We start from the raw sequence: 12,966 nt of genomic DNA on the forward strand, positions 1-12,966 counted from the left end.
ATAAGCCATAGAAGCAAGAAGAAAAAAAATCAATTGCTTTTGATTTATTTACTCGTTCATTTGTCCATATCCTTTCTCTCTAATGTAAAAATGGACGTCTTCTATAATTTTGCAAGTCGTTAATCTTTTCAACGAAAAAAAGAATCCAAGCGTCCCATTGGTTGCCCAGCATCTTGGCACAGGAAATACATATTTAATTAATTATCCCTTTGTATATCGACTATGTAAAGAAAAAAAGGGGATTGGTTTTGCTCATCAACTGTTTCTCCAGCGTCTACAATTAGGAGGCCACTGTAATACAGGCACACGTCGGAGATATAACGGGTTCCGTTCCAGACCACCGCAATAAAGTGAGAATCGCAATAAAGTGAGTCGGAATCTCTTTGCTGATAGATGGTCTTGCCTTCAGTTTGTAAAAAATGCAATATATGTGAAGCACAAGAAAGCAAAGCTCAATGAAACAAGGTCTGCTCCTACAGTTGACCCTTGAAGAAAGTGGGGTTAGGGGTACTGACCACTTACATGGTCAAAAATCCCCTTCACATATGTGGCACCCAATTGCAGATGGAAAATATGTACTTTTTCTTTTTCAGTATTTTTTTTAAATTTTTTTATTGGAGAATACTGGGGAACAGTGTGTTTTTCCAGGACCCATCAGCTCCAAGTCAAGTCATTGTTTTCAATCTAGGTGGAGGGCGCAGCTCACTGGCCAGTGTGGGAATTGAACTGGCAACCTTCATGTTATGAGCACTGTGCTCTAACCAACTGAGCCAAGCAGCCGCCCACCGGCAGCTCAGCTCCAGTCAAGCCGTTGTTTTCACTCTTAGCTGTGAAGGGCGCAGCTCACTGGCCCATGTGGGAATCGAACCGGTGACGTTGGTGTTATGAGCACTGCACTCTAACCAACTGAGCCAACTGGCTGCCCGAAAGTATGTACTTTTAAATCTGGTGAGATTGGGATCACATGCTGCTGAAAGCAATGCTTCACCTTACTGGCTGCTTTATTTCTTAATCTGGTGGTTGGTACTCTTGTGCTTGGTTTATTATTATTCTTTAGTCCCTTTTGTATGTCTTAAATATTTCATACTAAAGATTGCTAAATCCCCAAATCTTCTACAACAGATTCTATTCTGGGCTGTTCTGAGCTGAGAACAGAGAAGCAAAGTTGGAAACATCAAAATGCAATTTGCAACAAAGAACAAAAAATGTAAGAGACCAATTTTGGAAGGATGTTTAAAGTTTTAAACCCATGCCAAATAATTTCAATCTATTCAAAGAGAACCAAATTCTTTTATGAGCCCCCTGTACACACAATTATTGAACACCTATTGAAACTAGGTAATAAATCAGCCAAATGAAAATCATCAGGCACCATTGTCAAGTGCATCATTTGAGCCGTTCCTTTGAAATTGCTTACATAATATCTGCTCCCATTGAACCTTAAACTAGAGCTTCCTCCCTAAAGTAGAGACCATGTGACTTTGTGCTTGTGATCCCCAATATGCTGGAAGATGCTGTAAAAGGCCTGCGTCTGCTAGCCAGGTCCTGAGGGAGCTGTTTGTCCTTCCCTTTGGGCCACAGCCCCTAAACCCCATTTTTTCTCATTGCCGAGAGGAAACTGCCTTGGTCTTCTGATCTTTCCGCCATGACATTAAAACCAACTGTTCTGTCCCTCTGCCCATGAAAGAGGAGAGGGAAAACAGTCCCAAAAACTAAATTTCAGTCCTAATTCCTAACTTTTCTAGAGCCCAAGTCTGCCACCACCTCCCTGTTCCTGTGTGGACAAGGTTTATTATTTGGTCTTCCCCTTTTCCCTGGCTGCTCAGGCCTCACGACCCAGCAAGCCCTTACCAGTAATAAGTGGACAAAGACAGGATCAAGAAAAGAGGGTGTATGAAGAAGAAAGAAGAAAAACCCAACTATCTGAGAACATCTATACCCTGTGTAATCAGCCAGCGGGGGTGGATGTTCCCTTACCTCATTATTACTCTTTAAGATCAGGGCTTGGCCCTACATGAGGGACTGGCTAAAAAATAATAATAATTATTAAAATAATTTTTTAAAAAGTAACACTTCTATAAAAGCTCCAAAGAAATAAGATTCTGACATTTGGTACCTTATTTGTTGCATGTCTGAATACCGTTAGACCAACTGCTTTTACTTCCTTCCCATCACACACACACAAACCCCACGGGAGCCTCCAGGGAGAGGCTGGAACTCTGCTGAAGCCTGCCTGGTGCACCAGTAGGCAGGAGCGTCGGTGTTATTGGCCTCACGTTGTAAGTCAAAAATCCTCCCTCTTGCTCCACCAAAGTTAACAGATGGTTTGTCCCTATTGGTACACAGCATCTTCAAAATACCCTTTTTCCTTTAAAGTGTGCCAATTCATTAAATGTCACTATAAAACACCCCAGCTCAGGAAGGAAGGGAGAAACTGGAAGACAAAGGGTCAACAGAAGAGAACAAAGATGAGAGGTCACGCTCTCCTACCTTCACCCGATGACCCTGAAAGATCGATGATCACATACACTCTGCCTTCTGGCTCCAGATCAATCTGCAATTGAGAAAATGACAGTGACTCTGTTAGTGCGTTGTGGGGGCACCCCAAGAGTTCCATGACATTTCCACCCCAAATGGCGAAAACCTATAGTCACAGCTCCATTCAATTAATCAACCTACGGAGTGTCAAGTGCTCGGTGAACTTGGAACGAAATAGAATCTGCATTTATGGACTGTCTACAATGTCCTGGAAACAGTTCTAGGAGGTCCAATGCATACCCAAAATCCCAGTGATTCTCAACTGGAAGTGATTTTGCTGCACAAAGGAAACACTGGCACAGGGGACACTGACACAGGGAACATTTAGGGAACACAAAAACATCTGGAGACATTTTTGTCATAACTGGAGAGGGAATGGTGCTACTGGCGTCTAATTGGTGGAGGCCAGGGATGCCGCCAAATATTCTACAGCACACAGGACAGGACAATCCCCACAACAAAGAATGATCCAGCCCCAAATGCCAATAGTGTCAAGGTTGAGAAACTCTGTGTTATCTCATTTTACCGATAAGGAAAGTTCCAAGGTAACTGGCAATGCTGAGATTCTGCCAAGATGGTCTAAAGAAACCTATGTCCTGTGTACTGTACAAACTGCTCATAGGGGAAATAAGAGAAGCATAAGACACTATTCCTGCTCTTAAGGTGTTAAAAAAAAAAACACCCAAAAACAAACCAAAACAAAAAACCAGAGAATAATGCTGACCCCAGCTTAATCACGAGGGAAAGAGGATAACTGATAGAAAGTCTGGTAAGTCTGAAATCAGTGTAGACGAGCAGTCTGGGAAGACATCATGAAGGCAAGAAAGGGAAGCCTTCAAGATGGAGGAAACCGCATAAGCAAAGCCTGAGACCACGCGTGGGCTGAACATGCTGTGTGAGACTGAAGGACCCCTGTGCTCAGGCTGTGTGTCGGCACATGCGTTTCGCAAACCTCAGATCCTACCAGGGTTTTAAAGGGAGAGGCGATATCACTAAAGTCTTACCACTGACCTTCACCCACTTTCACTTCCTCCCCCGACCTCCAAATCCAGCTAACTACTTCTATACAGAACCAGGCTGATAAAATCATACGAGGGGAGATAAGTCAGAGGGGCTAGGCCTCTTGTAGTTGAGACATCCTCGCAAGGTCTGACCCATCCTTACTGAACTGGTGTCCTCCATGAGAGAGAGCAGTAACTCTAGAAGCTCTGGATCACCAAGTGGCCCTGGTAGCCTACCCCCCACGCACAATCCCATCTGTCTACACAGGACTTTAATTGGCTGATACGTGCCAGGCTTGTCTCCCCCACAAGCTGTGAATTTCTTGAGGGCAGGAAACACTACCCTCTTTTTCTTTTTCATTGTCCCCAGAAAAGAGCAGGAACACACTTAGCAAGCTGTACTTAGGAAGGGTCATTGTGGTGAATACCTCCTGCTTCTTCAAGGCCAAGGTCAATTATCACCTCCTCTCTGAAGCCTTTCCAGATAGTCCCGGTCAGAATTAATTACCTCCTTATGTGTGTTCCCACAGTACACATGCATATCTTAACTATGGCTCCTACAATACTGCGCTCTATGGTCCATATGTGTATCTCCTCTGCTAGACAGAAAGTATGAGAATCCTATTTGCATCCCTAGTGCTTAGCTCACTGTCTGTTTGTCAGGAGACACCCAATAAACATTTGAGGAAGTGGGAAAAGGCTCCAGGCTCAGAACTTCCAGAGCCTATTCTGGGATCATTTGCCCGTCCTAGGCCCTGTCCCCTGGAAAGGAGGCAGGCAGGTGACATGTACCAGTGACATTCAAACGAGGTGAGAGGGAAAAAGAGGCAGCTGGGCCATGAGCACCATATACTCCCTGTGAGGTAAAAAACTCAGCTTGAACTGATATTCTCCAGGTTTCTCCCCCAACAGCTCACTCCACTCACAGTCTAGGTTCCCCGAACCATCCATGAGCCCCCTCTATTTCCAGACTCAGCCTTTCATGGTTGAGAGTGCTTAAGGTTTCCCTCAGAGTTTCACTTTCATCAACAGGTGTCTTCAATGCCTCCTAGGTGAGGCCCTCGGTGACATTTCAGGTGCTCGGTCAGGGCAGGGAGTGAGGGGTGTAGAGAACTCTCACGTTGCCACACAGAAGCCATTCACCTAGGATCTTGAGCCTGAGATCCAAATGGGGACCAAATCATAGACTGGTGATGCCATGAGATGACTTTCCCCATTCTTCCACCCCAAGAGTCTGTGATTTTAGGTTTCTGGGTAAAGAAAATGTTCCCCAGCCCCCTCACCACTAGTACTGCCCCTCTGCTGCCCCACCCCGCCACAAGCATAACCCAGCCCCTGCACTGAATTACAAACAGGAAAACCAACAGTCGGCTCTACGGATCAGAGCCAAACCAGAATCCTATCCCTGCCACATTTCAAAAATATCAGGGGCCCCCTTGTCCAAAAGCATGGAATTTAAATAATGTATGCCTTTTAGAGATTAGATCACCCCTATTAAACCCTGCCGGCAAAATGAAACGCTTTCTCATATCCTCTAAGTCAGAGATTTCCCACGACTGCGGACTTCGTTGGAGAAGTACAATGCTATCTGCGAAAAGCAGGGAGGAGACAGCAAAGGAATGAGATGGGCTGCGAGGCCGATCCGAAGGCAGGCAGCGTGCCTATCTTTGCAAAATGGGAGTGAGAACTCGTGTCGGGAGGACAGGTCATTGACGATAAAATGTATTAGGATATTAACATTCAAGATAGCCATCAGGAACCATTTTAGCATCCACTGCTGCTCAATGGTGATGAACTGCATTTCCAAACAGAAAAATAGGAATTAAGCTGTTAAACATGCCAAAAGCAACAGAGAGCTTTGCAGCCTGGGCAGATGGCCGCAGAGCACTGGCAGAGCCCCAGCCAGCCAAGTGAGGCGGCTTTGAGAATTCATCTAGGGTGGTGCAACTTTACCATGGATGACTAGAGGGGTTATCAGCACAAAAGGTGTTGGAGTGCGGTGGAACTTCAGAGCCAAACTGGTTTAATCACAGATTCTGTTCACAGTCGCAAGGCCTGGATAACGAAGCTACATAGGTGCCCAACCATGCACAGCCTCTGCAAACTGTCTGTGGGCAACACCACCAGGCAGCTGGCACAACATAAAAGCAGGCCTCCTCCCTCCTCCTAACCATTCCCAGGGTTAGTTCTAAGCTCCTTTTCCGGAGCTCCAGGTCCCTCCTCATTCTCCCAGATGCAACCCTATTTATCAAATCCCCTTGAACCTCATGCTTTTACTTGATGAGTCTTCCCAGCTCCTATCTCTGTTTCTTTGATTATGATTCTCTTTCAAGCTCCAGTTTCGTTGGCTACCCCTCCAGCTGAGGCCAGAAGCAAGGCAAGAGAACAGTGAGAAAGACAAATACAGCCTTTGGAGTCAGACCAGGGCTGGAGTCCAAATTTGTCACTTACCAACTCAGGCAATTATTTACTCTCTCTGAGCCTCTGCCTCAATCTCTTCATCTGTGAAATGGGTTGTTGTGAAAACTCTATGAGAAATACATGCAAAGCTCTTGGCACTTAGGAGATAGTCAGTGGTGATGAAGAGTGAACTTACGGGCTCTGTGGCCTGAAGAAAGCAACTACGTTTTCTAAGCCTCAGAATACTCCTCTGTGAAATGAAGTAAATGCTATAGGTCCTGTGTCATTTAGGCTGTCACGATGTTAAACGAGATAATCTAGGGAAAGTGTTTAGCATGGTGCCTGGCGTGAAATCCTCAGTTGTCACTGACCACAATTGTTGTCATTGTTGTTATTAAAACGCCAAGTCTTCAAATCTGCCACTTACTCCAACATTCTTTCTACTATATCAAGCTTCCCTCAACAGAAAAGACATTTTCTTGCCCAAAGTTGATATTTTTACGTGTTCTTCAAGGACATCCGATGACTTGACAGCGTTTTTGTGAATATCACATAAAGAACTGAGGTTAGGGTCTCGTACCCAGCACAGGGGAATCCCAGAGCAAGAAAGGCTCTAACCCTCGTCATCAGAGGCTATGAGGTGCTCGTGAGAGGAGAAGGAACAGGCGACCACGTATTATGTGAATGCCTGCTGAGCCTCAGACACTGTGTTTGATACTTTATCTGCATTAGTTCATTTCATCTAGACGGCCAGCAACATTACCTACTTTTCTGATGGAAAAACTTGGGCTGAGACCTTGAAGCCAAACTCTCACTCAGGGCTGCCTAGAACACGCAGGAGAAACGACTTTTGTGGCGCTCTCATCTCAAGCCCTGCTTCACCCTCGAAGCCTTCTCCGACAACCCAGGCCCAGGGTTCTCCTTCCGCTACGCCTCTGTGGGTTCATTTTCCTTCTCAGGTGCAAGTGACTGGCTTTCCAAGCCCTGCTGGTTTAAGGCAGAGCAATGCCTCCCATACTTCACCCTGACCCCCCAGTCACCACCCAGACCTCGGGGAAGGTCTGGGCATACACAGAGCTCCACTCCTTTGAGTTAGAGCAACGCAATGGGGAAAGAGCCTAAACCATCCATAGACCCATGAAAAAAGAAATCTCTGAAAAGCAAAAAGACTCACAGGCACTTTTTTGGGGGTGGGGCCTAACCATTCACAAAGCCCTTCCCACACACTATTTCATGTATTCCTCACAATTAACCTGTAAGATAACAAGTATTATTAGCGCCATTGTATGTATGACAACACTGAGGTTAAGGAAGTGGCCGAAACAGCCCAACTAGTGAGAACATTCCGCTGTCCAACTCCAGGGGGCACCAGTAACACGGTAGTCTCTCAAACAGTCCCCTGGAGCTGGGCAGCCCTGAGGTGAGTGGCAGAGTCAGAACTTGTACCCTCAACTCTTGACTCTCGGTCCAATATTCCTGCCACCACGCCACACTTCCCAGTGGGAACCCTGACCACTCAGCTAGCACCTCACCCATGATGCAGCACTGAGCACCCCGCTTAGGTGTTACTGCTGCATGTCACTGTGACCCACAGGCAGCTGCATGCCTGTGTTTGGGGTCAGTCAAGTTCAAGGCAAAGGGGTCAGAAATTCAGACAAACTTCCTCCTAATCATAGGCTCAACTTTCGCCGGAGACCTCTAGTCAACAGAACAACCCGCAAAATTGGGAACAGCCCCCAATTTGAGTTTCACTTCCTTTTCCATCTGTTGTCAGACACTAGGGCCTAGAAAGAAGCAAAATGTAGAGAGTGGGTCAGAAAAAGATGAATCCAGAAAGGATGAGAAGGAGGAAGAGAGGCTTGCACTACCCACGTTGTGCCAATTAAGTCTTAAATAATAGACTTTCTTTTTTACTTAGAGAAGAGTGGGGAGTGAGGAAGGAGGAGGCGTAGGGGAGAAGCGGAGAGAAGAATCAGGGTTTTTTCCCCAAAGCAGAGGACTCCCTGCCCAAGTCCTGCACCCTCTCTATCGCTGGCCATTCTCCTCTGGAGGCATCTTGGGCACAGTGTGGGCCCCAGAGGTGTCTGGCATGGAAGAGGCAAGCCAGATAGAGCAGGAGACCGTCACAGAGCAGATGTCCTCCTAGTAGCTTCTGCTTTTGGAAAGCACAAGATATTGAGGCACTGCAGTGGGCAACTCTTGAGCAGCTGCTGGGTGCAGATTTTGAAGATAACTGCTAATTAAATTAAAGACTCATCATTTGAAGAGGAGTATGCTATTAGCCCTATGGATAGAGTGCGTCAACTGGTTGAAAAGCAGAGGTGCCACGTAATCAAATATTTTAAGGGTTCTACTCTAACAGGCTTCCAATAGCACTGACTTTCATAAAATAAGGGGAGTGGATTTTTTTTTTCCAAACACCTTCCACAGCAGCGCAAAAATATTATGCAGGCTTTCATGTACATCCCTGCAGGGCAGAACCCTTTCTGCCCAACACATGGAAGGGATCTAATACATTTTTATACATGTTGGCTCAATGGTTGTATGGCCTGATTTTAAACCAGATCGGCACAAGTGAATTACAGAGATGATTTACTTGGGAAGCCATCAGCCTGTACACAAATGTTCCTGGCAGCTTCATTTATAACAGCTAAATATTGGAGACAACTCAAATGTCCAACAATAGGTCAATGAATATGTGAACCATGCTCCATCCACATGATGGGATCTTACTTACCATTAAAGAAGGGACTACTGATATATGCAACAAAACGGATGCTATGGGAAGGAAACCAAACACAAGAGACTATAGACTGTACCGTTCCACTTACATGATGTTCTAGAACAGGCAAAACTAATCTATATTGACAAAAAACGTACCTCCTGGAGGTGGAGGTGGGAACTGAATGCAGAGATGCACAGAAGACCATTGAATGATTTTGCCAGTATTGTATTTTGAAGTATATATTCAATAAAAAAAAAAAAAACAGGCATGGAAGAACTTTTGGGGAAAATAGCATTTTCTATACGTTGATTGGGTGCTGGTTACATGAATGTATACCTTTGTCACTGCATCAAGCCATACACTTAAAATAGATGCATGTTTTTGCATGTAAATTATACCTCAATGAAGTTGTGTTTTAAAAAGGAAAGAAGGAAGTCATCATTTCACATAAGGATTGCTCCACAATTTTCCTTTTAACTACCAAATCATCTTCCTACCCCTGGGGCATGTAAAATTTCATATTCCAGTTTAAAAATAAAAGGATTCATTCAGAGTTCTTCAAGAGCACGTCTGTCACACAACATAATGCACACCTACCTGTGTAGGCACACTGCACCCACCCACCCACGTGTGCAAAGCACACTCAGAGACACAGCCACCTTCTTGTCTTTTGTGATCAAAATACGGTAACAGTGAGAAAAACATCCCAAATGTAGGTTCGAGAATCTGCTGAATTATTTAAATCTGTCTTTGTGTGTGTGGATCTCAATTTCCTCATATGTAAGACAAGACAATTAGACGGAATGTTCTAGAACGGCTTTTAATGACCTTAAGGGTCTAACTATCCATGAATAGGGGACTTCTTAAATAAATTATGGTATACTTGTAGATCAGTAAGGAAGCCCTAAGACGAAGAATAAAAAGATCTAAACGTACTGATTGACATGAAACTATCTCTGGGATATATGAAGCGGGGAATAAAAGCAAGGTGCAGTGTGTTTACTACGCTAGACACCACGTGAATAAAATGGGTGTGTATGTGAGTGTACATGCACACACACACATACTCATATACTCTTTCACACACTTGTCACCCATAGGTTATCTCTAGAAGGAGTCTTAGTCAAAAGGAAACGGATTGCCTCAGGATTAGGGGAACAGAAATCAGGTAAGGGAGCTTATTTTTCACTCTGTGGTGTTTTGAACCATTTGATTTTTTTTTTTTTAATTTATTGGGGTGACAATTGTTAGTAAAATTACATAGATTTCAGGTGTGCAATTCTGTATCACATCATCCATAAATCACACTGTGTGTTCACCACCCAGAGTCAGCTCCCCTTCTATCACCATACATTTGATCCCCCTCACCCTCATCCCCCACCCCCCAACCCCTTTACCTTCTGGTAACCACCAAATTACGTTCCCCAGATTAATTTTCAAACCCGTGGCCATCCTGTGGTCACCGATTGCCCTCCAATCCCCTCACCCTCCCCCCCACCCCCCACCCCTCCCGCCCATCTAGCAACCCTCAGTTTTTTCCTCATTGTCTCCATTTGATTTTTTAAATCGTGTTCTTGAGTTAGCTTGTTTGTTACAAAATTTAAGTCAATGCCATTTTTGCTAACTATTTCTAACCTCCAACCCCCCCAGAGAGCAGCTTGCTTCAGCTACCAGACACATCTTAAATAAATGTCCTTCAAAACTGGCTGACAGACTGCTTTCCCATCCCCTGGAAACCAACAGAGCAGCAGCCACCACCTCCGTGTGAAAGCCCTGTCGCTGGACAGGAGGCCGATGTCGCAGATCCTAGCTCTCCACAGGCCACCAATGGAGTCAAGGCAAGTTAGCACCTGCTTCCTCTTTTCAGCAGGCTCAGAAATAGACCCTGAGAGCTGGCTCCCTCTGATGACAGAGGTGGCTAAAAACAAATAACTCTGTGTGTACGCAAATGCTTTCCTGCACTGAAACATCCACAGGGGCCAAACCTAATATTGAGAGCAGGTAATGGTCTGCAAAGCATTGCCAGGTCACAGTATAGTTTTTCTATCTTCTTTCGGGAAAATGGCAGTGTGTGACTGTATATCCTACCTAAGAGATGTTGGGTACAAACAGCAGGACATGTAGCCACCGACCCCCAGTGTTCTGAAGTGAAAAATACCCACTACCAACCTCCACTTTACATTTTGGTCTCTCTCATGCGGTGTATTTGCATGTGTGTGTTTTTTTCTACATTTCCTATTTTTTACACTAAGCCAACACATTGCAGTGATTCAGAGTAAAGGCTCTGAAGCTGGCCTACTTGGGTTTAAATCCCAGTGACAAGCTGTGTGGCCCTTGCTTTCATTTCCTCATCTATAAATGGAGAATGTCAGTGGCACCTGCCTCGTAGTGTTGTTGGGAGGATTAAATGAGATGGTTTAATTTAAGCACTTGGAGCTGTGCCTGGCACACAACTAGCATCCTATAAATGTAAGCTGTCTGGTGATTATAGCTATTTCCCACTTAGACTGCAAGCAACTCTAGGGCAGAACCATGTGCTCCTTTTGGGGGTTCTGCAGTTCCTGATTGATGGCTGGGCACAAAGCAGGTAATCCCTAGACACTTCAAGTGAAACTGAATGGATCCACGTGGAACAGAGGCAAGCTCAGTTGGGAGCTCAGGATTGTGCAACCAGAAAAATCACCTTCAGATCAGGAACTTTTCTGTCTCTCTAATATTACAATGCAGCAAAACCTTTCATTAATGGCTTCTCACAAAGATGTTCAGGTCCTGACTCCCTTCAAAACCCAAGACATTGTAAATGTCATTCGTCACTTCGTGCTCCTCAAGAACAAAGACTGTTTTATTCTTAATAATAATCACAACTGTTGTGAACACCTTTTATTGAGCACTTTACTTGTGCTCTCTAGATGAGGGAGGCAATATCCTTATTCTCAAACATCTCAGGGATGAGGACACTGAGGAGTAGGGATTTAAGTGAAGTGGCTTGTCCATATTCTCACAGCTTCAAGAAGAAGAAGCGGCGCTCTCCAACTCCAGACCCAATGTCCTGTTCCTTGGGGCCGGGCATGCTGTTTAACAAATGGCCTGGGCTCAAGGAGACGAGGAGGAAAGAACACATTGTGAGGTGCTCAAGGAGCTCACACTGTATGCGTGATGACAGAGCTTCTTCTTGGGCATAAGAACAATGAAAGTAACGCTCCTTCATAGTCCTGGAGTCATAGTTGAAGGTATTCCAAACCCACAGCAAAACAGCTGGGAGGTTTGGACAACAAGATACAGATACAGTGCAGCATGCATAACTTTGGGGAATAAGTGCCCTCCCGGAAATCACTGTATGGTGCTGGGTGCACCTGCTGGTGCTGGAAACTATCATCTTCCTTGTTCTGGGTTATTCCCTTGTTTTTGACAGTAAAGTACATTCTAATGGAAATATTGATTAAAAGTGAGTGTATAGAAAGCCAGCTTTCTAAGAACTCACATGCCTGCCCTCACACATGATTGACAGTTTGACTGGATATAGAAATCTAGGTTCAAAAAAAAAAATCATTATCAGAACTTACTTCTAACATACACAATGACAATGGACTGTCAGCTTGATTTCTGTTGCTCAGTAGATAACTTTGTTTTGTTTTGACTCTCTGGAAGTTTGAAAATCTTTATCTTTGGTGTTCTGAAATTTCACAATGATATGTCTTAGGGTGTATATGTTTGTTTGTTTGTTTTTGATTCACTGTATTGAATGAAACTGAACTTGTGGGAGATACTCTTCTATTTGCTCTTTGCTGTTGTCTTCTTCTCCATTTTCTCTATGAAACTCCTATTATTCAGATGTTGGACCAACAGAATTAATCCCTATGTCTCTTATTATTTGGTATATATATTTCCATTTCTCTTTTTAGTCCATGTTCTAGATTTCCTTGACTTTATCTTACAACCCTTTCACTGAACTTTTATTTCTAACAATAATATGTTGATTTCCAGAAATATTTCCTATTTTTATGCATTCTTTCTCATAGCATCTTTTTCTTTTCCTGGTTTATGGATGCAATATATTTCTGTGGACACTGGCCCATCTGCCTTAGGGTTAGAGAGTGGGAGCCACCATTATAGCAGGGGATCCCCACACCAGCCTTGGTATTTCTCACCAAACTATTGGACCTTTATTTTTAATTTTCCTTTTTTTCTCCCCCAGGTCCTTCGGCTGTAAGAGTAGTAAGCATATAGTTCCATATGCAGACCTTCAGGTAGTCACATACATGTATTTTCAGTTCCATTATCGCACTCCTGATCCCTGAGGTA

The 12,966-nt window shown here is 44.3% G+C and overlaps 1 protein-coding gene across 3 annotated transcripts in view; it reads right to left on the minus strand.

The window, feature by feature from the left end:
• The window catches only part of PRKCE (protein kinase C epsilon), a 467,029-nt gene that overhangs the window by 291,366 nt on the left and 162,697 nt on the right, over positions 1 to 12,966 (minus strand). For all 3 annotated transcript variants that reach the window (XM_033124970.1, XM_033124969.1, XM_033124971.1), the window contains one exon: positions 2,491 to 2,554. In XM_033124970.1, the coding sequence (XP_032980861.1) occupies positions 2,491 to 2,554 (64 nt within the window). The remainder of the gene's footprint in view (positions 1 to 2,490; positions 2,555 to 12,966) is intronic.

This window comes from Rhinolophus ferrumequinum, chromosome 13 (assembly GCF_004115265.2).
Source record: "Rhinolophus ferrumequinum isolate MPI-CBG mRhiFer1 chromosome 13, mRhiFer1_v1.p, whole genome shotgun sequence".
NCBI lineage: Eukaryota > Metazoa > Chordata > Mammalia > Chiroptera > Rhinolophidae > Rhinolophus > Rhinolophus ferrumequinum.